This window comes from Candidozyma haemuli, assembly GCF_002926055.2.
Source record: "Candidozyma haemuli strain B11899 chromosome Unknown C_2014730914, whole genome shotgun sequence".
NCBI classification, from domain to species: Eukaryota; Fungi; Ascomycota; class Pichiomycetes; order Serinales; family Metschnikowiaceae; genus Candidozyma; species Candidozyma haemuli.
In genome coordinates this window covers 1,013,684-1,038,578 of record NW_020289904.1, presented here as the reverse complement: position 1 = coordinate 1,038,578, position 24,895 = coordinate 1,013,684, and the positions used below count along the sequence as shown (strand labels likewise).

General features: G+C 44.7%; 12 protein-coding genes and 1 non-coding gene across 13 annotated transcripts; 8 read left to right on the top strand and 5 right to left on the bottom strand. All coding sequences in view use genetic code 12, as the record gives it.

Moving 5' to 3' along the window:
• Positions 1-197: 197 nt before the first annotated feature.
• CXQ85_002085 (uncharacterized protein) lies at positions 198-968 on the top strand (the record flags this gene model as incomplete). Its single annotated transcript, XM_025485773.1, has 1 exon — positions 198-968. One exon carries the CDS (start codon positions 198-200, stop codon positions 966-968), a length of 771 nt encoding a protein of 256 aa, XP_025341238.1.
• Positions 969-1,102: 134 nt separating this feature from the next.
• On the top strand, positions 1,103-2,227 carry CXQ85_002084 (uncharacterized protein; the record flags this gene model as incomplete). Its single annotated transcript, XM_025485772.1, has 1 exon — positions 1,103-2,227. The coding sequence occupies one exon, from the start codon at positions 1,103-1,105 to the stop codon at positions 2,225-2,227; it is 1,125 nt and encodes a 374-aa protein (XP_025341237.1).
• Positions 2,228-2,406: 179 nt separating this feature from the next.
• On the bottom strand, positions 2,407-3,525 carry CXQ85_002083 (chromatin DNA-binding HSP70/DnaK family ATPase; the record flags this gene model as incomplete). The annotated part of the gene is made up of 1 exon (XM_025485771.1): positions 2,407-3,525. One exon carries the CDS (start codon positions 3,523-3,525, stop codon positions 2,407-2,409), a length of 1,119 nt encoding a protein of 372 aa, XP_025341236.1.
• Positions 3,526-4,249: 724 nt separating this feature from the next.
• Positions 4,250-4,930, top strand: SPC34 (Spc34p; the record flags this gene model as incomplete). The annotated part of the gene is made up of 1 exon (XM_025485770.1): positions 4,250-4,930. One exon carries the CDS (start codon positions 4,250-4,252, stop codon positions 4,928-4,930), a length of 681 nt encoding a protein of 226 aa, XP_025341235.1.
• Positions 4,931-6,208: 1,278 nt separating this feature from the next.
• Positions 6,209-6,679, top strand: RPL24A (60S ribosomal protein eL24; the record flags this gene model as incomplete). Its single annotated transcript, XM_025485769.1, has 1 exon — positions 6,209-6,679. The coding sequence occupies one exon, from the start codon at positions 6,209-6,211 to the stop codon at positions 6,677-6,679; it is 471 nt and encodes a 156-aa protein (XP_025341234.1).
• Positions 6,680-6,749: 70 nt separating this feature from the next.
• Positions 6,750-7,745, bottom strand: FGR10 (Fgr10p; the record flags this gene model as incomplete). The annotated part of the gene is made up of 1 exon (XM_025485768.1): positions 6,750-7,745. One exon carries the CDS (start codon positions 7,743-7,745, stop codon positions 6,750-6,752), a length of 996 nt encoding a protein of 331 aa, XP_025341233.1.
• A 60-nt stretch (positions 7,746-7,805) lies between these two features.
• Positions 7,806-7,879, bottom strand: CXQ85_002079. Its single transcript has one exon. It is a non-coding gene; the product is annotated as a tRNA-Ile (tRNA).
• An 898-nt stretch (positions 7,880-8,777) lies between these two features.
• Positions 8,778-10,415, top strand: CXQ85_002078 (uncharacterized protein; the record flags this gene model as incomplete). The annotated part of the gene is made up of 1 exon (XM_025485767.1): positions 8,778-10,415. The coding sequence occupies one exon, from the start codon at positions 8,778-8,780 to the stop codon at positions 10,413-10,415; it is 1,638 nt and encodes a 545-aa protein (XP_025341232.1).
• A 668-nt stretch (positions 10,416-11,083) lies between these two features.
• Positions 11,084-12,514, bottom strand: CXQ85_002077 (uncharacterized protein; the record flags this gene model as incomplete). The annotated part of the gene is made up of 1 exon (XM_025485766.1): positions 11,084-12,514. The coding sequence occupies one exon, from the start codon at positions 12,512-12,514 to the stop codon at positions 11,084-11,086; it is 1,431 nt and encodes a 476-aa protein (XP_025341231.1).
• A 1,466-nt stretch (positions 12,515-13,980) lies between these two features.
• Positions 13,981-14,667, top strand: CXQ85_002076 (uncharacterized protein; the record flags this gene model as incomplete). Its single annotated transcript, XM_025485765.1, has 1 exon — positions 13,981-14,667. One exon carries the CDS (start codon positions 13,981-13,983, stop codon positions 14,665-14,667), a length of 687 nt encoding a protein of 228 aa, XP_025341230.1.
• Positions 14,668-15,350: 683 nt separating this feature from the next.
• Positions 15,351-17,000, top strand: PDI1 (protein disulfide isomerase; the record flags this gene model as incomplete). The annotated part of the gene is made up of 1 exon (XM_025485764.1): positions 15,351-17,000. One exon carries the CDS (start codon positions 15,351-15,353, stop codon positions 16,998-17,000), a length of 1,650 nt encoding a protein of 549 aa, XP_025341229.1.
• Positions 17,001-17,045: 45 nt separating this feature from the next.
• CXQ85_002074 (glucose-induced degradation complex subunit) lies at positions 17,046-19,253 on the bottom strand (the record flags this gene model as incomplete). The annotated part of the gene is made up of 1 exon (XM_025485763.1): positions 17,046-19,253. The coding sequence occupies one exon, from the start codon at positions 19,251-19,253 to the stop codon at positions 17,046-17,048; it is 2,208 nt and encodes a 735-aa protein (XP_025341228.1).
• Positions 19,254-21,990: 2,737 nt separating this feature from the next.
• Positions 21,991-24,882, top strand: ZCF29 (Zcf29p; the record flags this gene model as incomplete). Its single annotated transcript, XM_025485762.1, has 1 exon — positions 21,991-24,882. The coding sequence occupies one exon, from the start codon at positions 21,991-21,993 to the stop codon at positions 24,880-24,882; it is 2,892 nt and encodes a 963-aa protein (XP_025341227.1).
• Between the last annotated feature and the right edge of the window lie 13 nt (positions 24,883-24,895).

The following is a 24,895-nucleotide window of genomic DNA, read 5'->3' as shown; positions in this document are numbered from 1 at the left end:
CGAGCCTCAGTAGGCAATGCGCGCACCAGCATTTAGTGTGTGTACCTCGTATTCACTTTTTGAGGAGCAGGTTTCACGCATGTTGGAGAACTTCACATAGCTAACTACTTATTAAGACTGAAACAATATTGCCCCTTTTTTTTCCCACCCTCGTATTTTGCACGAACTTCTTCCTTACAACACAGTGATCGAGACCAATGACTGCAAAAGTTAGAGCTATCGGCTTAGATTCCGAGATAGCTAACAATGTGGAGTCACAATTTGACGATAACAAAGTGGTGTTTCTGTCATGGGTCCAAAAACGTTCTTTCAAGACCCACCAATGGAATAAACGCTGGATGGTCCTTCGAAATTGCCAGCTAAGCTACTATAAGAAAAGCTCCGAACATAAGCCAAGCAAGGTGCTCAACAAGTCCGAATTGTTGGCTTTCAGTGACGTTCAAGATCCCCACAAGGAGCACGAGAATCATTTTGCAATCTATACTAGTAGCCGTGTGTACCACTTTCGAGTGGAAAGCAAAGAGCTACAAGACAGCTGGATGAAGGCGTTGGAAAGCGTTGTGAAACAGTATGAGGACGATTCGAACGAGGAGGAAGAGCACGAGACGGTCGCTAGTCATTTATCTCATCTACTGATGGACAGAAGAGAGGAAGAATATGTCGTTGAACAAGGCGAGCTTCGAAAACTTCGAAAGCGTTATAGCCAGTGGAGAAAGCTATATGTTGTTGTGACGAACAAGGCCATTTACTTCTGCAAACTGAAGGAGCAGAAAGACAAAGCATACAAAATAATTAGCATGGACAAAGTCATGGACGTTATTGAAGTTGACGCCACGAGGGGAAAGAGTTGGTGTCTCATGGTGATAACCCCTATGAAACGAATATACTTGGGCGCTCTGAGCGAACAGGATATGACGAAATGGCTCTCCGCGATCAAAGCTGTCGTATTGCTGAAGAGACGAGTTTGAGACGCAGGAGCATCTTTTGTTTAGGTGTTTCGTCTTTGTTTATAGACATCAGAATGCATTTTTCATGTATCATAAGCAACGCGACTCAATATATAAAGTCCTTAACAACTCTTCTTTCTTTAACCACACACTCGATGGACATTACGTCGCTGGTGGATACACTAGCAGACCTCTTTCCATACAAGGCGAGAAGTGAGCTTCTCGAACGAGCAGCAAGCTGCGACAGAATTGAGCTCGTCATTGAGGACTTGATTCAAGAACAAGCATGTACAAATGACAATGGACCCTCAGGACTTTTACAACTACAGCAAGTATTTCCTGATGCTAGCCGAGAGAGGTTAGAGCGGTTACTAAAGGAAAATGACAGTGACGTGGAAAAGACAGTGGAAGCAATGATGACCCAGGATGCTTCAATAGAGGAGTTGAAGATGGTAACTAGTCTTCTGGAGGATGTCATTGAGCCTTATTTACAGAAACATTCTTGCCGGATGCTGGCATTGGCAGATTTGTTGTGCAATCATAGGCGAAAGAAAAAGGTGAAGGGTTCCCGTATCCAAGATTCCCGCAATGCCTCTTCACGATTCGTCATTAAAGAACTGGGATATGTCTTCAATGGTGATAGCCCTGAGACAGAGGAACTACGACGCGAGGTTGAAAACAACCCGCCGCTACAACAAGTTAACTTTGCTTTCCTACTCAAATGTCTTGTCTTTTTTGAAGGTGAGGTTGATAGAGTGCTTCGAGTAGCGTACTTGTTTGTCGACCATGGAGTTACTGATCTCACGTTCAACGAGAGCTTAGGGCTTCATGTGGCATTCGAACTGGACTATAAGGCATCAGATGTGCTACGAGAAGCAAAAGCGTGTCCCCCCAAAACATGGAAGTTTACGCCGGCCGTAACCATGTCACCTAATCAAGTCCAACGTCCCGTTGGCAAGCCCCAGACACCTGTCCTTCCCGTATCTTCCTCTAAGGTCGACCTACACGGCTTACATGTCGGCGAAGCTGTACAGGCAGCGGAGCTGAGAGTGTTCCAGTGGTGGAATGAAGAGGTTGATGCAAGGCAATCACACGGAATATTGTCAAAGTTCGGATCCAAAGCTCTGTTTGTTGATCCTCTCGACGTTATTGTTGGTCGAGGACTACACTCTGCTGGTGGCCCCAAACTTGGCAAGGCTGTCAAGAAGATGCTTGACAGTAATCGATTCATTTATAGAGAGGAAGTTGGGCGCGTTGTGGTTACTGGTAGACATCATTAATAGATTCTAGAGCATCACTGAATGTAAGACCCGTATCTGACTCGAGAGCATGAGTTAGAAGCGCTCAAGCCTTTAAAAGCCTCTTTTGATTTATGACCTCACAAGACACCTTGGCGGTTGGACGCCACCAAGTTGCCGAGTCAAAACTACATCATTAATTCACGAGTGAGGTTCTTTATTTAGTCGTCTCTCCACTCAACGAATACTTCGTCTGTCCTGAATCTTTGAGTGCAGACCGTATTCTTAAGTTCATTTACCTGGCCCATTCTGTAACCAAGCAAACCGGCATGTGCTATCATTATACCGTTATCAATGCAAAATCTTTCGTCAGTGGCGTGAACAGAACCATTCTTTCTGTCCTTTACCATTAATGCCATCATCTCTTGTAAACGTTCATTTGAGCCAACTCCTCCAACAATCAACACTTGATTGCTTTGAACATGAGCCATGGCCCTCTCTGTAATTTCAACCAACATGGCGAATAATGTTTCTTGAAGAGAAAAGCACAAATCCTCGGGGGTGATTGGTTCGCCCGATTCCGAATCTGTAAGCTTTTTACCAGTACCCTTGAACAAGTCCTTGGCAATCTCATCGATATGAGCCAAAATGCCTGACATTGATAGGTCCATGCCCTTCACTGTGTATGGCAAAGGAACTAAGTGGCGTCCTTTCTTGGCCATCTGCTCAATGTTGTATCCGGGGGCAGGTTCGTTTGGAATCCTAAGAGTACGAGCAAAACGGTCCAAGCAATTACCAATAGCTATATCTAGCGTTTCTCCAAAAATACGATATCTTTGTTTGGAGTAGGCAATTACTTGAGTATTACCTCCAGAAACGTAAAGTACAACGGGGTTTTGTGCACCGGTAATTTCACGTCCCATCTCGATATGGCCAACACAGTGATTGACGCCAACAAGAGGTTTGTTCCAAAGCTGTGATAGGGTTCTTGCAGCAATCACGACACTCTGTAAAGGTGCTCCCATTCCAGGGCCCTGGGTGAAGCATATACAATCTAAGTCATCACCACAGGTTCCAGCGTCTGCTAATGCCCTTTTGATGATACGGACGGCCCAATTACGATGATGTCTGGCAGTATCCCTCGGTAAGAAACCTTCGCCAGGAGGGGTGATATATGTGTCTCTCACGTTGGAAAGAACTTCAGCTCGGTTGGTTTCTGATAGCTGTCCCGTGCCATGCTTGATGACACCCACACCGAGCTTGTTTGCGGAGCCTTCAAGGCCCAAGGCTAGGTAGTAATCTCGTCCAGGCCTAACAAATTTGTCTAGATCAACAACCATGGTGTTAAGGTGAAGTGAGTTTTGATAATGCTAGTCGATGGATATACCGAAAGATATGCAGGCGATATAGATACATTACTACTATAGGGAACAATTCTTTCTCTTCTTGAAAGAATTGATGTTTATGAAGTCCAAGAGGTGTTTTAAATCGTTTCAAGATTTTTTTTTATGAAATATAACTATCTTGTTTTTATTCGAAACTGGTATCCAGCTCAATGTAAGCATATTTCCTGTGCAAAGCAACAGTGGCTGCAAAATTCACGAAGTATTTAAACATGATCTTTATTCACCAAAAGACTTCTAACAAGATTTTAGGTACTAGTGACTGTCGTTCAGGGTTTGAGAGCACATTCTTTAATCTCCTTTAGTATTTCAGTCATTATCCGTGTCGTCGCTTGAGCAATGGGATATTGCCTCTGTGAGCCTACCCAAGCGAGACACAGAAACGTTAAGAATCTTCCAAAAAGAGGAACTAAACAACAGAAGGGATTTTCTGTCTAATATAGAAGTCAATTTAAATTACCCTCGCTTATTGAATTAACCATTTCTTATTTTCTTAGTTAGGGTACTATCAACTACCTAGAGCACTGGAGCGCACGCTAAGTGGTGTACACAGAAACATAAACAACACTTTCCTTTCAAAACACCATCCCCAAACCCCAACATATAAAACATGGCTCGTTTAGGAGACATACTAACCTCGATAGAGGGACTGTGTGATACCATGGATAAACTCGATTTTGGTCCACCTGGTATATTTACTAATGCTATTATCAATAAACCAGATGTGACTTCACTAATACGCGACCCATCTGAAGCTGAGCTGAGTCTTTACAATATAGGCAAGGGCTCGGGATTGGGAAGTCTGACACTACGGTGCAAGGATGACAAAGGTTCAGCAGACCAGCTAATTGACCTTCAACCACAGAGAATTGATGGAAAAAGAGTATTCGAAGAAGAGAGTGATGGATCAGCAGTTGTGAAAGTACCACGCTTGGTCAACGTTCCAGACAACGATAGATTAGAGAACATCGAGGCATTATCCTCGCCGACGAAGAAGCGGATAATGAGCCAATATAATTTGATCCCTTCAAACGTTTTGGAGTCGGAAGATTTTGAATTAGCATTCACCACTGCTAGCGACGTGATACTGAAGTACCCGAACATTGTGAACGATACTGATATAAAAGACACGCTCAAAGGCATTCGAGAAGAATACGATCAGCTTCTTGGAGAAACTGAAACATTAGAGAAAGCAGTGCAGAGGCAGAAAGATGAGCTAGGCGCCCAGGGAGGCAGCATCTATGAGCTCGAGTCTCCAGGTAGAGATATCGATGAACTTATCAGAATCGAAGAGGAATCCATCCAGAAGCTTGAAAAAGAACTCGAAGCTGCCAAAGCCTAGACCAACTTCTTAATCACACTACATTTCACGAATCTACACGAATAAAATATCGAACCAACTATATTACAGATGTAATTAGATAGCAGACAAAATGTCAGAGTCACCGACGTCCAAAATGGCCATGGTACCGACTCTGAACAACTTACCGCAAACAGTACCCAACTCGTTGTTGCCACCAGCGAAGTAGTAGACCTGGGTCTTGGACAACATAGCGTAGTACTCCAACTCAGACTTTCTCAAGACTGGGGTGTTACCAGCGATGATGATCAACTTGGCCTTGCCGGATCTCAAAGCCTTGACAGTGGACTTGTAGCCCAAGGTGTACTTACCGGACTTCATGACCAAACCCAACTTGGCGTTGACGTTGTCTGTGTTCTTACTCTTTGGGGCCTGTTCATGTTAGTAAATAGTTGGAACGATAGGTCCAGAAACGGGAAGGTGCAAATAACGCCAGCGCTATTTCACCTCCGTCTAGTCTGATGAAATGAAGATACTGACCATCTCTGTGTATTTTAGTGTTTCACTCCGGTCTAATGTAGATGAAGAAGAAGAGTATCAGTGAAAACCGCTATGAAAATTTGTGCGCAGAGGGTGGTGCAGGCGAGGGAGAGGTCTGTTCGCACTGGAACTTCGCAGTCACTATGGTCACGTGTACCCAATGGGTCCCACCAGTCTCCATTAAACAATCTACTTTTAGTAGACCAGTGACCATAATAGGATGTTTGATAGATCATAAAGTGATAAGTATAAGTCACCTTCTATATTGGAGGTATACTGCTGTATCACCACTAATCTGACACTTTTCTGTATGGCACTCTTCCATGCTTGTTAGCATATAGCAATAGACCCTTTTATCGTCCTAGCTTTGTATTAAATAATTGAATCCGTAAGTAAGCATACGCTAGCACTTCTTCATCTTCTATTTATTTACTTATGTTTATTGATTTGGCTGTGATTCAAAGAACTCACACGTGACCTTTTTGCAACTTTCCAGATACCTCCAGGATTGAGGTCAAAGTGTCCTGCACGAAAGCCCGCGAGCTCCACCAAGTAAAATTTTTCGTTCTCTGTATTCTAATTCTCTTTTCCACCTAACCCATAGACTTGGTATGTACCAACACTGAACGTTTGCTATAGACCCGTGCTTCAAGTTTATTAAGAGCATCCCAATTTTAATCACACTGAGTGCAAAGTGCTGTCAAATTCAGACTCCTTTGACGTCCATAGCAAAACATCACAACCCCCAACCACAAGCTTTTTTACTAACAGGTTAGAAAAATGAAGATCGAAATCGACTCCTTCTCGGGTGCTAAGATTTACCCAGGTAGAGGTACCTTGTTTGTCAGAGGTGACTCCAAGATTTTCAGATTCCAATCCTCTAAGTCTGCCTCTTTGTTCCACCAGAGAAAGAACCCAAGAAGAGTTGCTTGGACCGTCTTGTACAGAAGACACCACAAGAAGGGTATCTCTGAGGAGACCTCCAAGAAGAGAACCAGAAGAACTGTCAAGCACCAGAGACCAATCGTCGGTGCTTCTTTGGAGCAGATTAAGGAGAAGAGAAACCAGAAGCCAGCTGAGAGAAAGGCCACCAGAGAGGAGAGATTGAAGAAGGCTAAGGAAGCCGCCAAGCTCAGAAAGGCCGAGAGAAAGGAGCAGAACGCTAAGTCTGCTGCTCAGGGTGCTCAGGGCAAGGTCTCCAAGGCCCAGCAGAAGGGTGCTTTCCAGAAGGTCCACGCCACCTCCCGTTAAGTGTAACTCTGTAACTTAAATGCTAATACATACGGTTTCATAAAGACCAAGTGTGATGTAGAATTATAACTTATAACTTATATTGTCCGCTGACGAAATGACCAATCTTTGCTTCGTCAGACTGGCTGCTCAATACAACTTCTTTTTCCCCATTGCTATTGACGAATCCGAAATAAAATGACTCTGTACTATGACAGTATGCTAATGTTGTCCTTCCCTCGTGTTGTATAACAGCTATTACCCCAACATAGACTATGGGATTGTGGTTATTATCCCGAGCTGATAATGTTACTGTCTTGCTCTGGTTAATAGTATTGCTAACCATAATGGCCGGGAAGTCAGGCCAGTCATCATCTTTAGCACTTCGTAGAAGAATGTCAGCAATATGTCCTGCCAACCTCATTCTGATGATATCGTCTCCATTCCCACTGCACAAGCAAGTAATACGAGTCCCTTCTGTCTCAGCTATAGCCAGACCACTTCCATAAATCCCAGCACAGCTGACTCTGCCAGGAAACTTCAAAAAAGTTCCACCTGAAGATGTAGATAGGGTAAGCTCATTGTCAAAATTTATTACCCCAACTGTGTCTTGCACTGGTTGTTGTGGAGGTTCTGGGAAGTCCTTATACTTCAGGTAGAGCCGTTTTGCAGCCGGCAGAGCCAATTCGGAAGATTCATCTGTTCCATGACTTTTCTTAACATGGTAGTATTGTAGTGAAGCTGGCTTCAGAAGACCAAGGCTTTTCAGGTCGTTGAATTCCTCATCAAGCTTGTTCTTGATATGGATGCATTCAGTTGTAGGGCTGGTCTTATCATCAATACCGAGAAGCGAAAGCACGTCAGTACCGGCTTCTGTCGACAGTGCTATGGTACAATCGCAAGAAGCATTGCCATATCTGTCTAGTGCTGAGCCGTAGCCTGTGTTGGTGAGATGTGATTGTTCAATGATACCACTGCTTTCAAGAAGAGACCCTGTGCGAAGTGCAGAGCGGATGAGCCGCTTGTATTCGTCTCTGGAATTAAAAGAATGGTGCCCAGCACCCACATGGATCACCAAAAAGGCCATCAGGAAGCCTTGTAGCTTTATCACGTCAATTGGGTAGAAAGAAAATGCAAAAAAAAGAAGTGGTCCCTAGCAGGATCGAACTGCTGATCTTGGCGTTATTAGCACCACGCCTTAACCAACTGGGCCAAGGGACCTTTTCTATAATGTTGAAAAATACACGAAAATATGATGCAGCAACTGGTAAAACGCTAAAAATCAGCAAAACCAATAATTTACTGATACTTGAAACAGTGTCACTGAAACGTTTCCAAAGCCAAAATTGCCAAAAACCCCCGGAAATGCCCATTTTAACCCATTTTCCGACCAAACCCTGTATGTTTCAAACGGCAACAACACAAATCCACCCTCTGGACCCGTCAAAACAATCAAAAAAACCTTCCAACGGCTTACGGAATTCAGTTTCGAACAACCAGCTATAGCGCAAACTCAGCCTGTTATGTATGCACCGGCTACTAAAATGACTCGGAGCGGCTTCCAAGAGTTTCATCCTCGGCGTACGGCTGCCCTATAAAGCTGGGGAGGCTGTGACCATGAAAGCACTGTCAGGACCCTTAGCAGTAAAACCGGCGTACAAAAGCAGAAAAAGAAAAAGCCTGGGTTATATGGACTACGCATCTCAGCAATCCATGTAACTAAAAAACGTCCGTGCTGCCACATCTGAGCCCACGTCAAAAAAAATGCGGGATGCATTGGTGAACAATAGAGATAGGGTTAGTCAGATGGCTGCTACGCACGTTGGGGACCCTTCTATCAAAACGTGGAGTCTCCAGGTAATCCGAAAAAGTTAAAACTCGGTTAATCTTTCGAGCAACATAGCCTGGTTACTTCTGAGTCGTTTACCCACGTTTGTGCTATGTTTGACATGTTGCCAAGCACAAAAAAGAGATAGCCTATTCAAGGGCAGGGCCACTTCCTGCAGAACTACTAAAGTGAAGTAATCCTTGCCGCTGTTTAAATATGGGCTGGTACCCATCACTACACACATTATTTAATATCCTTTTTTAACTTTGCATTTATAGAAAACCCCATAGAATGAAGTTTCGGAATCCAAGACTATGTCAGGGCGTCATCAACGACATCAGAGCCCGGTTAGCGGTATACCCATCGGATATCAAAGACGCATACAATTACAGAGTGATACCGTCAGTGGTGTTTATCTTTTTCACTAATCTTCTACCGGCTATTGCATTTGCTCAGGATATGTTCGATAGAACTGACAATGCATATGGTGTGAACGAGGTGCTCATGAGTTCAGCTCTCGCGGGAGTGGTGTTTGGTCTTCTCTCGGGCCAGCCACTTTGTATTGTGGGTGTTACCGGGCCTATTGCTATCTTCAGTTATACTGTTTATGATATCATCAAAGATAGAGGCACTCCTTTCTTCCCCTTCATGTGCTGGATCTATCTATGGTCCATGTTGATGCATTTTATTATTGCTATCCTTAACTGGGTGACTTTCATGAAAATTATCTCCAATTTCTCATGTGAGGTCTTTGGGTTCTTTATCTGTGTCATTTATTGTGAGAAAGCAATCGCCATATTGGCCAACCAGTTTGATGAGATGGGTGCAGCTTCCGGCTTTTGTTCCGTCATGGTCGCATTACTTATGGTGATCTTTGGTATAGGATCCACTGTTTTCGGCTCAGATCTCCATTACTTTAAGCCACCAATTAGAAAGCTTTTTGTGGACTATGGTGTTCCATTGGCTGTCATTTTCTTTACGGGTTTCGTTCATTTTGGTGGCTGGATGGACAGTGTTGAGCTTGCTACATTGCCAACCACTGGAGCTTTCCAACCTACCAGTAACAGCGACGCACTTGGTAGAGGACATGGCTGGTTTATTCACTTCTGGCCTAATGAGAACATCTCTGTGGGTGACATGTTCTTGGCTATCCCATTTGCCCTTTTGCTTACGTTTTTGTTCTATTTTGACCACAACGTCTCATCTTTGATGTGCCAGCTGAAAGAATTTCCTTTGAAGAAACCCGCATCTTTCCATTGGGACTTCATGCTCTTGGGTTTAATAACAGGCATTTCTGGCATTATCGGTATTCCAGCTCCAAATGGTTTGATTCCACAAGCACCTCTTCATACAGCGTCGCTTGTCGTCCAGGACTACAAAACGGGAGCTCCAGTTTCCGTTGTTGAACAACGTTTCACTAATACAGCACAAGGCGCATTTACGTTTGTAATGATGACCGGGCCACTTTTGGTTGTCTTGAACCTCATTCCTCAAGCTATCCTAGCCGGACTTTTCTTCATTATGGGTATTACCGGATTGCATGGAAATATTATCCTCAACAGAATCAGATTCGTCTTTCTTGACGAAGACTATATTCTTAATAACCCGCTCTGTCCTGAGTATTTCAAAGAGATGCACGCTATCCCCAAGGAAAAGCGTAAGTATTTCTATATTTATTTGGCCTTGCAAATCATCGCAAGTGCAGCAGAGATTGCCATTACTTTAACAAAAGGTGCCATTGGGTTCCCAGCAGTCTTAGTGTTCTTTGCTTTGTGCGCTAAGTACGTTTGGCCCTACATCATTCCACAGGAAGACTTAGATTATCTTGACGGTGCTGTGGCAGAAGACTTTATCATCAAGAGTCTTGATGTTCATCCAAGCAGTTCCGATGAAAAGCCCAACGACTTTTCTGATTCGACAGCAGCGTAAATTTAATATAGAAACTAAATAGAGAGATTTGATTGTTGCGATTTATGTCGAGAATAGTATAGAGATGATAATAGACACGTAAAGTTCGTCGAAAAAACAAAAAAAAAAAAAAAAAAAAGGCCTCGATTGAAGTTGGTCAACAATGAGCAAACGACAAACGAAAGCCGAAGTATGTCAGATGCTAGGGAATGAGAATCTCATCTTCTTCATCGTCATCTTCTTTCTCTCACTCACTTCAATAATTTTTTTTTTTTATTTTTTTTTTTATTTTTGTTTTGAATCCTTCTTAAGTAAAAATTTTTTTTTGTTTTTTTGTTTGGAAAAGATTTTATCATAGCGGTAAAAGTTGCACAAGAACCAAGGCCTCTTGCTAGACAAGAGCGTGAACAAAAAGCACTTGGGGAATTAAACGGTGATTTTTTTTTTTTTGGCAACCCAACCTTCAAGCGTAAGGCTCGCCTTTTGATTGCATAACCAGGATTGCAATCTTGGAGAAGGGATATTTGCCGGAATGGCAAAGTTCGCCCTCTATGCCTAAGGGCATTTTAATTGCCCTCATTATGTACATGCTGAACAATGTGATGGAAGGTGAAATAAATATGCAAAATGAAGCAGTGATTTCAAGGATGTGATGGTCAAGATGGAAAAGTAATCAGATTCTTGCCTGATCATAACTGGACGTTGTCAGGCAACAACCATTGCTCAAAGTTATTCTTGACTCTCAACTGAACTTCAGTAGCAGTAGCATTGTTGCTGTCCTTACCATTCAAGTATCCAAGCTCAACATTGTTACATCTCTGGACAGCTGCCAAAATAGTCTGGTCCAATAATTCAGCACGCTGTGCCTCGTCAGAGACTTCAAACGCGTTCAGAATGCCATTAGTGATGATCTTGACTCTCTTAAAGCTGAGAATCACATCCAAATCGATCCAACCTTCAGTGCCCATGTTCTTTCTCAAGAAAATGTCCCTGAGCAAGTTCTCTAGCGAGAAGTAGTAATCGACTTGTTGCGTCAAGGCTTGCAGAGGCTCCTGTTTGGGGCTGATTGGTGGAGGGATCTGGACGGGGACTGGAGCACCATATGGCATACCTGGAATCATACCATGTGGCATAGGGTGGTGAGGAATCTGAGGCACAAATGGCATACCCATTGGGCCGCGGTAACCGTTAGGGTAGGCATTTTGAATGTTGCCAGAACTGTTGTTTCTTCTGTATTGACCGGCATTAGAAGGTCTGTATTGCCTTTGACCGTTGAAGTTGTTGTATGCCTGGTTGTTGCCGTAAGGAGGGTAGTAGCCATTCTGTTGTTGACGGTTCTGCTGAGAGGGCTTGCCATTCTGAGCTGGCTGAGCCTGAGGGGTGAACTTTCTGTTGAGCTTTTGGCCCTGCTGAGCTGGACTTTGCCCAGAGGCAGAGCTGGCACTATACCTCTTTCTATCTTGGTTGTAGCCCTGGGCGTTACCTTCTGGGTCTTCAGCAGAAGGTTCTTTTAGAGATTCATTTTGAGCATTAATCTCGTCTTCCTCTCTCTTAACCTTGTCATCTCTTTTGACGGAGTCATCTTGAGCAGAACCCTCATTGGCACCAACGGTCTTCTTGCGGTTGGCCTTGTTCTTTCTCTTGGATTTCTGTTGGCCACCGGCTCCAGAGTTTTGGTTTCTGGGAGAAGGCAAAACGACCTTGGCATTAATAGGAACCCACTTGTTAGGCTTGATGAACTTGGCAGCAGCCTTGTTGGTAGGCTGGGCCAAGGGCAGAAGAACAGGAGCCTTGTCAGGAGTGGGCCACTTGTGTTCGTCGACAGCAGTAGAGTCGTTGGAAGCAGAAGCACCCCAAACAGATTTCGTGGGCACGGGAGCTGGAGCCAAGGACTTTTTCTCCTTCTTTGGAGTGGCCGTGGAAGAAGTGGCGCCAGGAGCACTGGCGCCAGCCGAAGAGGCAGGTTGTTCCTCCTGAGTGGTTTCAGCAGTCTTTTCAGAGTCTGCAGCGGCTACCTCGGAGACAGATGTTGAGGTAGATGACGAGGACGGCCTTGAAGTTTCTGGGGCCTGTTCAGGTTTTGGACTGGAGCCATTTGCAGCAACGTTAGCGTATGACATCTTGAACCTAAATTCCTACCTGAGGGTGAAGTAAACGGAAGAAAGGGCGGGAAGATTGATGATTAAGAAAAAGCTGTTGGCGTGTGTGTGGTTGTTTGGAATCAAGAACTTATGCCAATAGATAGTAACTTCCTAATTCTTTTTTTTTTTTTTTTTTTTTTTTCTCTCTCTCTTTTCAAGTGAGCCTATGAGACCTGTGAAAAAAAAAAAAGTACTGGCACCTGAGTGAAAAATAAGAGTGAAAAAGCAGTGACAGGCGTTCTGATTGTCAGCCGTAGAAATTAGCTTTATGATAAGGATCGGAATATAATGGTAATAATGACCACGGAGATGCTAACGACCAATTATTGGGAAATACTAGGCGTTTTAGTGGAAGATCACAGACAAACCAACTATGGGAGATTCAGTGGGATGGTATAAACGACGACAGAGAGAAGGAAAAAAAAAAATTATGGGTTTTTCGCACGAACGCCAGACCAAGACAAGGCAGGAAAAATTGGGGGCCTGAGAAAGAGACGAAAAAAAAAAAAGTGTGTGAGTGCCATGTCGCGGTGGGGCCCAGTGAACTCCAGTGACTGCGAGACACCAAGGGAAGTAGATATTCTGTTGTTTTCAGTAGATGGATATTAAAGAGGGATTGGTGAGTCCTGATTGGTGGAAAGAAGATGGGGAATCTGAAAATAAAGATCTCTATTAATTTTTGTTCGACTTTCCTTGGTCACTTTGCAGTGGTCTGTGTCGCTGCTGGAGAGGGTATTTTTCTTCGCAGCCAAGTTTTACAAGAAAGCCATATATTCAGTGTTTTGGCGCGGCAAATGGCAAAAAACTGTAAAATACCGCTGGGAATTACCGACACACACACTGAGACAAAGAGCAAGAAGCTTCCTTGAACGGTCTTGAAATTTGGTCGTACCGGTTTTGTACTTTTGCAATGTAGCCAGCACACAAAAGAAGCCATAGGGAGAAACTAAAAAAAGAAAACAAAACGTAACAAAAACCAGAAAAGGGGGTTCCTATGTAGACCATTCCATTGATCGGTGATTGACAGTCAAGAGAGAAGCTTTTTCTCTCTGTAGGGCCCGCTTAGGACTTAAATAATACCCACATCCTTTTGTCCCTATTCCTCGGCTAAAATCCTAGGACACCCTCACCAGCCTTGCCATATTCGGGGTCCCACATTATGTGCACGTAAAATTACTCCACAAAAACCGTCCAGATCTACCGCCGAATAGTGGAAAGCTTCTCTTTTTTTATTTCCTTTCCTTTTTTTTTTCGGCCCCAAATATTTCTTATATCTGGCTCGTTATAGTTTAACCTTCGATAGATCCTAGAAAGTGGGCCTGCTATTGGATATACATTTTTTTTGGAGAGCCTTTTACACCATACACGTTATTTCAAGCATCAGTTGTGCTCCCCCTCAAAAACAAATCTCCAAGTGACTTTAAACTGGTACGCTTGCGTTCAGAATGACCATATTATCGAATCCACTCTACAGACCAGTGCTTGAGGCCTTAAGGTCGTCACGTAATGGTATAGTTTACGGCGGTAAACTAAGGTTCTCCCATGCCTTGGTGATTAACTTGCTCTACCGCTCAGGGCCCTTGGCTCCTCGTCTCAAGCAGGTCTTGAACGCTACAAAGCAACATACCATCGTTTTGGCCTCCTTTGCCTTCATATATAAGACGCTTGTCAGCTTCTTGAAGCAAGACAAGCTCATGGGTGACAATATCGGTCTCATCAAGTTTATTGCTGGTGCACTTGGTGGTTGGGTTGTCTACTCGCAACACTTTGGCGTGTTCAACCCTGGTATCACCCATCAAATTACTTTATACTGTTACTCCAGAGTAACATTGGCTTTGGGTAAGATCCTTGTTGATATCCTCTTGAACTGCCGTCAACCAAAGTTGAGAATCAGAGGTGAAGATGTCTTGTGGAGAGACTTGACAGAGACTCAAACCAAGAGATTCAAGGCCAAGATTTACAACAAGTCCTGGAAGTACTTTGCTGTGCTTGTGTGGGCTCTTGTCATGTTCATCTACGACTTCCACCCACAATACTTGCAATCTTCCTTGAGACACTCCATGGCGTACATTTATGACACTGACATGGACACTTGGTCTAACTGGAGTGAATTCTTCGGCATTTTCACGTAGTTACTATGCCCTTGCCGAGGCTACAAATCAACTACACCATGTATTTATGAATAAACATACAGAAGATATGGGATGCGTAAGGGCCCCACAACTGGAGCCCCGGGCTTCGACACTCCAGCAACCACTGTTCTAACCTTCAATGATCGATACGTGTTTCCCAAATATCCGCCTAGATGACCATACATAACGGTGTGCTACGTCATTCGTTGAGCAAAATGAAAAAAAGCAGAGTTGCATCTGGCGGAGCTTTCGCATCCACTATCCACTATGGAGCTATCGGCGCTAGGTCCAAAGAAGTAAAGGATAGAATAGGGATAAGAAATAGACAAGGAAAATGCCATTCCTTTCGCTTCTGTATGGTCATTTTGTATATTCTTCATTCTTCAACAAATTTAAATGTTGTCCCTTATATATTCCAGAAATCATCGACACGTTTTCGTTTCTTGGACCTTCTTTCACCTTCCTTTGCAGCCAGGTGGACGCCTTTATCAAGACGCGAAAATTGGTATTGGGTACACGTGATCAGTTTGGCACACGGTGTCAAAATGGGTGTGCAGCGAAATATATTTGTAAGGCAAATCTGTCAAGTTCTTCAATACTTCTTCTTTTGGATTTTACATCACAAACTTCATTTTTAGAAGGTCAAAGAATCGTATTCCAATAGTACCCATACATATATAATCATGAAGTTCTGGAAGTTCTCCACTACGGCTGTTGCCGCCCTCCTTGCCTCCGTCTCAGTGGTTTCTGCTGGTGGTCCAGCCGACGGAGAGGCTGCTGCTGATCCAAACTCTGCCGTTGTCAAGTTGACCGAGAAGGAGTTCAAGGGTTTCCTCGAAGAGAACCCATTGGTCTTAACCGAGTTCTTCGCTCCATGGTGTGGTTACTGTAAGATCTTGGGTCCGGAATTTTCCAAGGCCGCTGACATCTTGAACGAATCATACCCAAACATCAAGTTGGCTCAGGTTGACTGTACCGAGCAGGAGGAATTGTGCCACAAGCATGAGATCAGAGGTTACCCAACCATGAAGGTCATGAGAGGCCCATTCCAGCAGCCAGACGACTACGACGGTCCTCGTGACGCTGATGGTATTGTCAACTACATGGTCAAGCAGTCTCTTCCTCCAGTCCGTTTGGTTGAGGACGCTGATGACTTCGTCGCCTCTGCCAAGTCTGAGAACCAGCCATTCATGGTCCAGGTTTTTCCATCTAACTTGCACAAGAAGTTCCAGTCTCACAACGAAACCTTCGGTGATTTGGCCAACGAGAAGAGAAAGTCCATGTCTTTCTTCTCTATCGAGAATGACGCTGAGATTACTAAGCTTGATAAGGCTGTCAGCGCCAAGTTGTCTGGCTTGAAGGAGCCAGCTTACTTGGTTATCCACCCAGACCAGTTGGATGACGTCAGAGTGTTCTCCGGTTCCGTGGACCACGACTCCTTGGCTGACTTCTCCGACAACGCCAAGGTTCCATACTTCGGTGACATCAACAGAGACACATACTTGACCTACATGTCATCATCCTTGCCATTGGGTTACTACTTCTACTCTCACATTGACCAGAGAGCCGAGGTTGACAAGTTCTTCAATGAGTTGGGTAAGAAGTACGTTGGCAAGATCAACTTTGTTGGCTTGGATGCTTCCCAGTACGGCCGTCACGCCGAGATCTTGAACATGAACCCAGAAATTGTTCCATTGTTCGCCATCCAGGACAACACCAACAGCAGAAAGTATGGTATCGACCAGACCGAGCACCCTAATGGTCCATCTACCGATGACATCGAGAAGTTTGTCGAGGAGTTCTTGGCTGGTAACGTGAAGCCAATCATCAAGTCTGAGCCTTTGCCAACCGAGGAGGAGGTCGCTAGCCAGGCTGTTGTCAAGTTGGTTTCCCACAACTACGACGACATTCTCAAGGACACTTCTAAGGATGTCTTTGTTAAGTACTACGCTCCATGGTGTGGTCACTGTAAGAAGTTGGCTCCAATCTGGGAAGAGTTGGCTGAGATCTACGGCTCCAAGAACGAGGATTCTCAAGTCGTCATTGCCCATGTTGACCACACTTTGAACGACGTTGACACTCCTATTCCAATTGAGGGTTACCCAACTCTTATTTTCTACCCAGCTAACGGAAAGGTTGACTCTAAGACTGGTATCAGAGAGCACCACCTTTTCACAGACTCTAGAGACTTGGAGAGCTTGATGGCTTACATCAAGAAGAAGGGTTTGGGTGTCGACGGTGAGAAGTTGAAGGCTGAAAAACAAATTGTCGAGGAGGAAGATGAAGAGGAAGTTGAGGGCGCTGAGGAGAAGCCTGAGCACGACGAATTGTAAGATATAGTGCTTTTTTTGATGTCATCTAAATACAACGCCAATAGTTTATGAAGTCTTAGGACCCCAGATTTTAACCAATTTATCGTCACCGACCGAGCTCCATAACATGCCATAATCCTTACCTTGGCCGGTCGGTTTGTAGAACCTATTCCAGTCAACCGAGTTACATAAGCCATGATGTCCACGAATTCTTGTGATCAACTGGCCAGTCTCTAGTTTCCAGATGTAGATGTTTCCGTCGTCGCTACCACTAAGTATCAATTCCTCCTTGTTCTCAGCAACATTGAGATATCCAAAGCATGATCTAACCATATAGGTAGCCTGGCTCTGGCCCACGAACTTTTGCTTCAAGAAAGGTTTCTGGAAATCTTCCAACGGAGAGATATCCCACAATTGTAACTCCTCCGGCGCTATACTTAGAAGCATATACCTGGAGTCAGCAGAGACAGTACACGAGGTCAACCTGCCATTAAGGCTTAACAGAGCAATCCTCGAAGTAGTAGCAGCCGGATCAAAGAGGTCGGGTATCCTGTAAAAGAAGACCTGCTTATCATTGTTAGCTGTAATGAGAACCTTGCCGTTTGCTGTTGTGGCAAAATCGTTGATGCGATTAAATTGTTGCAGAGAAGCAGCGCTACTCTTGCTCTCATCGCTAGCAGAGTTTCCAGCGGTATCGTTTCCTGCCCCCGTGGATGCGGAAACATCAGGATCGGAACGAATGTAGCTTCCAGCCACCCCTGACAAATTCTGAGTTGATGGCAGAGGGGCATCCTCATCAAGAATAGTCAGCCATTCGTCAGCGTCACTGTAAAAGTCGAGAACTTCGGTACCTTCAATCGTGAACACCTTGAGAACTTTATCGGGCGATCCAACTATGAAATGTGGGGTGGCGCTCTTCTTATACGGCAAGAACTCACAAGGCCATGTACGCATGCTCTCTCCAAGTGTAAAGCAGCAAAGAAGTGATGTGAGTTTCGTGTCATCCATTGACCTTGTAATACGCTTGCTTTGAGTGATGTTCTCAACATGCCAAACCCTAATAACTGTATCGAGACAGCAGGTAACAATGTATCTCTCATGTGGTTCCCAGCAAAAGTATATAATGCCTTTCTTCTTGTCGAGCGCAGGCTTGTGGGCCCCGGCCACAAATACACTCTCTTGGTCTTCAGAAGTAGCGTCCAATTCAGCTATCTGAGAAAAGCCATTTTGCACATCATAGATATTGCAAGTGCCGTCTAATGAGCCAGTGGCTAAAAAGCGGCCCAGCGGAGAAAATTTCGTAAACCATACCTCGTCAGTGTGATCCGTCAACGTGTGAAGCAAATGGATAGGAAGATCGTCCCTACTTACATCATTTAGCGGCGATGGCAACACCATTGACATTGGCAAATTATCCGTGAAGTAATGTTCTGTGCGAGGAGGCAAGTAATAGAGTGATCTCAGCAAATTGTATAATGTGGCACTCCGGATCAAACCATCAAGACAGTTTGAGGGGATATCATGGTAGCTCCACGGGACCGAAGAGAGTGCTTTATCATTAGATCCAGACGACAAGATGGTATGAAGTATATGAGAAAGCACATTTCTCAAGCGATTAACAAAAGCTGCTGATTCAAGCGGAAGACGGTCTTGAGCAGGATTGAGCTCAGTCAAAGAAACCTTTGGAGTAAGGAGCTGCAGCTCTAGATTAGCAGGGTCGGGAGTTTGCATCACCAACGTGAGAAGAAGTGAGGCTTCCAGCTCCCTAGACAAAGCAGATATGAGTTTTGACGACGTTTCGGCAGTGACGGTAGGCCAGTCAACAGCGTTATATGCATTTGTAAGATCAGTTTGCAAGAACTTTATAAGGCCTTCGGCATCAACATTTTGCAACTGGCCAAAAGACTTGAGTATGATCTTCTCTAAGAATGCAAACCTGTGTACCAAGTATATGGAGAGAGCTTTCTGAGTAGCAGTCAATTGGATACGAGAGTTTGCAAAATCAAACTCATCATTGCAACTTTCAAACACTCGAAGTGCCAGATCATAATCACCATCGCCAATATGGTCGTCCAACGTTGACAGAATGCTCAGTGAACGCGGGTAAGCGTAGTCGCCAGCAACAGACTTGCCCCACGAGTCATTCGGTGAGCCTTGAGAATTGGAAGAAGCATTTGCCGCCAGAATGCGTTTGGCTAGCAAGTCAGCAACAGGAGCATGGCCCAAGTCTTCCAAAGTCTTGCGGATTAGCTGAAGCTGGAAGTCGTGAGACATGCTTAGGTACGTGGGTCGACAGACTTGATGTGTGGAGGATGAAATATGGGGAGGGTGAGGTTGCACCCGTACATCATCAAGACCCCGAGAAGCTACATACCACTACAGAATGCCACAGATACCACATAGGGGCCAATATGGGAAATATGTGAAGGTTGGGGTAGACCAAGGGAAATCCGGTTCCTGTTGTCTTGACTTAAGCAAAAAAAGGGGCTTCCAGGTGAATGCCACAGGAGGAACAAAAATAGACATCAGGTACTGAAAAGGCGCCAGGCAAAAAGACACACAAAATATAGAACAGAATGCAGAAACAGACAAAAAGGAAAAGGAAAAGCCAAAAAAAGCAAATAAAAAAAAACGTTATGGTTCTAGAAGCATTCTGTTGGCAACAATGGCAGAGATAAAGAAGAAAACGATGACGAATGAAAAGACAGTATTCGTTAAAGAAACGCCCGTGAGAGGGGAGAATCCACTGTTTTTGTGTAAGCTTCTGGGAAGTACGGGGACCTGAGAAAGTTTAGTTGCAACGGCGTTTTCTACGTTTTTTTATCTGAACTATCAGTGCGGGACAGGCAGAAAAGAGGGAAAAAAAGAGGTGGCAGGCTATGTGAGCGTCAATGGACCGATTTCAATGGGTGCAAATCGACCGTAAACAGCACTCGTATGCATTAATTCTTATGCTCGACTGGAACTGGCGATGACAAGTATTCATTAAATGATGGAAGGGTCCTCATTTGCTTTTTTAAGGTATCGAGGTGGGTGTGTAAGTTACGAGGCCCGTGGCTTGGCTCAGTTTCGTCACGCCAGATAAACGGGCTCCCCTAACCAGAACGGGCAGGCCTGGGGCATTAATTGGGGACATGAGGGCATTTACCAGGAAAAGTTAGACAGCCGCGCGGCGAGAGAGCCGCTCGGGCGAGAGCTCGGCGCCAGGACATTTCGGCGTCGCAGGGTAAACAGTGGAAAGACGGTGGCAAATAGAAATAGGAAAGAGGTTGGTGGTTATTTTAGAAAGAAAACCAGCAACCAGGGCCCTTGAATGGCTTCGTAACAAACCATGCATTTTGCATCAACTGTGGCATGTACATTTGTATTGTTTTTCGGCTTCGGGACAGTTTACATGGCACAGACTCCGAAGTGGTGGGTGGCACAGGGTACCGTCCTGAAAGCTTACTGATGAGTGGTCGAGAGAGCGAGAGGGAAGGCTGGGCCCAGGCGCCGCACTTGAGGGTTTGAGATTTTTTTTTTTTTTTGTTTTTTGGCAGAAAACGGTACGGGGGTGCCGGGAAGGTTGCATTCGAGAAAAAGCGCAAGTTGGAATGGGCCCTGGCCACGCGAAGTTTATAGGAGACGTCATGAGATCGAAAACTGGCTCCGAAAGTGGCTCCGCTGGTGTCAACGGTATAGGTATTGTTTTGCCACGAGCGTTGCTTCGCTGGATTGTTGATGGGTGGGCCCGGACCGACTCTGGATCGCTCGCGAGATCCAGTTTGGCGCGCAGCGGCAGGAGACTCTCGGGTAGGTGGTCATGGCTGCGAAATCTCCATGTACGTTAGCACTGGTGTGAAAACGACAAAAAACAACGGTCTGGGGACCAACACATGGGAATGAGGAGAACCTGAGTTGCTTGTTTTTTTCTCGAATTGCCTCGTGCTAAGGGAAATGGGAATGGCAGGTTGGTAATGGTTAGTAAGCCAAATGGGTAGACGTGGGGAAACGGTGGAGGCTGAGATAGCTTAATGAAGACAGAGCCGCTCTGCGGTGCGCTTAGGTAAGCGCCCTAGGCACGAGAAACACGAACAAAGGAGTAACGAGGGTATTGTACGCCGGGGCCGAGCCCGGAGACTGAAAAAAAAAATAACGCTCTACAAGAGAAATCACAGCAGCAACACATTTCTGTTTACAATGATCTAAGGGATGTGGTCAGGGGATCGGGGGTGTTCCAGGGGGGTCAGTGTACGTTCTGGTCAGGGATCGTGGAAAACATATACCTCACAGGCTAGTATGCGTAGTGGTGCCGCGCAGATGCAAATTGAGTGAGGCTGGTACAAAAACAGGACGCAGATGTACTAATAGGCAGCAGCAAAAAAAAAAGGTGCACAGCCAAATACACACAGGTGAACAATTGCAATTGTCAGGTCAATTAGACACCAGAAAGCCATGGCAGCCAAACCTTAGATGTCCCGGCAACACCACACCTCCACTTTGCCTAAAAAAAAATACCCTTTCCTGCTCAACGGGCCCTATTGTCTGTTTTCGCTAGAATTAGTCACACTCAGCCGCAGGCCCTAATGGGATGCAAAAGAAACAAGCAGTGGCCCTGGAATAAGCCTTGCCGCGTGGAGTCAGTCCTTCTGTTCTTTACCACATTCACCTACCCCCCGAAAAGACCAGACGTGTGTCTCAGCGTGCGGCACTTGCCACTGGTCTGCTTAGCGTATTGATATATATATAGACGTCTTCCCACCCGCGAGACCCGCGTAGCCTCCTACACAATATTCAATTGATATTAGCTATTTTTTTGCAACTCGGTTTTCGTGATTGCAAAAAACTTCAGGTCTTCCACTGCACCCTCCTTTTTATTTCAATCGGTTTGTTCCACTAGGGTCCTGCGCTGTCTTCTGTCTTGGGGCCCTCACAAGAAAGGCTAGCGCGCTGATTCTATAAAACCTCCACATTGTTCCTCACTCCATCTTCCAACTACACATACGCCAGGCCACCAGGCTCTTTTCCCGCCATGCCTCAACGGAGACTGAGATACTCTTCTGTTTGCACATTTTGCAAGCGAAGAAAGACAAAGTGTGACAAGGGGAATCCTTGCAGCACGTGTGTCAAGTACAATAATCCTCATTGCGAGTATGCCAAAGACACAAGTGCCGCTGCCCCTGTTCCCGTGAGACGTTCTTCGGATGAACAGACTTACGCTGAAACCATAATGAATGGATTTTTCAACAACACAAGACCCAACATGCACAAAAGCCGATCCGCCTCCATGAACCACCACAATAACCATCATCTCCATGCTCATTCTTCAGATGACTCGCTATATTATTCAGATCATAAGAACGGCTCAGCTTCCACTCCTTCAGATGTCCATTCAGAATTGGAAATGCTAAAACGTAAGATATCCATGCTCGAGAACTCCGTCAAGCTTTCAAAGTCCAACGACACATCTCAGATCTGGAGCGGTGGCCCTGATGATCTCTCGTATTTGGTCGGGTACCATCCATACGATTCAGAAACTGAAGAATTCTCCTTCCATAATCGCTACATTCCATTTTTCAATCACTGTGTGGGTTCGCCTCGTCACTATGGTCCTCTTAGTTGGATCGCCTTGATCAAAATCGATAATGCTATAAACAGTATGTTGGCGTATCAGCACAGGAATGTGCAGATGAAGAGACAGTTTTTGAAGGAGCAGGAGCAAGCTGAGATGCAACCATCCGACAAGCTCTTCAAGGATAAGATTTTCCAAAGCGATGCGTTTAACGACTTGTCGATCAATGACTCATACCGTTCTACGCCAGAAGAAAGGCAAAGTATCAGACAAAAGATTAATGACAGAGCCAAAGCTGTTGGTCTTACCTACTATAATGGTGGTCTAGATTCGCTGTTGCAATTGCTAGATAAGATAGAGCTAATATTACCCACAAGAAAGGTTATATGGCTTTTGATCGACCGTTTCTTTGATAGAGTCGTTTTGTTCTTTCCATTTGTCGATGAATTCGACTTCCTTGACCACATGGAACGTATCTTGGGGCCCAGAAGTTACGAGCATGAAAGAATCGAGAAGCTTAATGTGGATAAAAAGACAGATTTCCCTCAGCTTGGAATGCTCCTAATATTCCTCCGCTTCGCTTATTTGACCTTATTCTCAAACATTCAGGCAGAAAACGATGCAAAGTTTAGCTCACTTGACCCCTCTCAGGAAATCCAAACTGAAAAGTTTCTTATGCATAATCCTATTGATATCGACATTCTCGAGGTCGCAGAGGCTTGCTTGAACCAATTCAGTTTCTTGAGGTATTGCACGCTACCTATCATGCAATTAGCATTGTACATTAAGCTTTACTATATGTTCTCGCCAGAGAATGGCGAAGTACCTGAAGACTCTCATTCGCAGTCCTTCACAGCTTTGTTGATCAACATGGCCATCAGTTTGGGCATGCATCGTGATCCAGACAATTTTGACCAACCAGTGAGAGATGACAGGACGAATAACCTTTGCCGTAAGATATGGAACTATCTTTTGGTCTTTGACTTGAACGGTGCTATCGCCAATGGTACTCCAATTTGCATTTCAAAGGGTCTGTTCGACACTAAAGCTCCATATCATAAGCCAGGTAATGAGAATCTCAGGAATCCTGAATCTGAGCAAGCTGTGATTGAAGCTTTTTCTCGTGTTGAATTAGCCTATGAACCTTTGATCACTACGATTCAGTTGATCGTCTCTGTTCAGCCTATTTCCATGCCGCAGCTCACGAACCGACTCAATGACATGGAAGTTGATTTCGTCAAAGATTTGACCAACTTCAACTTGACCCTAAATCTGGAGGCCTCATTGGCAGAAAGAAGAACAAACGTCCTTAGGACTAAGGTTTACTTCCAAGCCAATTTTTTCTTCCTTGGGGTAAACTTCCACTTTTTCAACTATTATGAAAGCAAGAATAACTTTGACTTGGCTTACTTCTACTTGAAGAAAGTGATTGTTGTTGCAATCTATAATATGATGCCTTTCTACGAGGATTACGTTGAAAAGAGTACTCAGTACTTCGAAGGTACAACCGATCTTGCCGTTACTCCTGGCTTCCAGTCTCTTGTGCACAAGTGTATGATTGTCATCCTGTCCATTATGGCAAGAGCAAGGTTCTCTGTTTTATTTTTCGAGAGTCTTCCAACCCATAATAGCAGCTTGTTGACAGATACTGACTATAAGACACGTTACGATCTTATTCAACAAACATACAACTTAGCATTTAGATGCCTAAGGGTCATTACCGACACATTGACAAAATTGAGTAGCAGGTACTACTACAGTTGGAGATGTGTAAAGGCTCAAAGTGCATTGCGTCAGACATTCAATGGTACTGATTTTTACATGAATTGGTGCAAGGGCAAAGAGTGCTATACGAAGTTCTCTAATGAAATGCTAGAGGATCTCAATGGCATTTTGCAAAGCTCGCTTGATCGCGTAAGAAGCCCTCAAGCTAGAGCTCCTAATCCTACTGCTGAACCGCTGGATGTTCCTGCCATGAGCGGTTCGACCGTAGATTCTGACTATAGTGCCCAGACCGCCCCAGATGCTGTGCCATCTTCAAATGGCTTTGCAACCAGGATGCCTTCAAGTGGGCCTGAAATCAATTCAAATGTTCCACATCAGTCGCAAGAGATCGACAATTTATGGATGCAGATGATATCTGACAAGCCACAAAGACACAAGGGAAACTTGTATGGACGCACCCCACCATCTATGGACATAGATTTCGGGTTGGGCACTTTTGACCATCTCATTTTTGACAACTGGGAACAGGCGGGCGATCCAATTGAACCAAACGGTGAGACCGTACCTGAGAGCATCAATTTCCTCGACTCTCAAAACCTCGAAGAGATCATCAGGCTGGGTCCATGATATCTCCCAACCA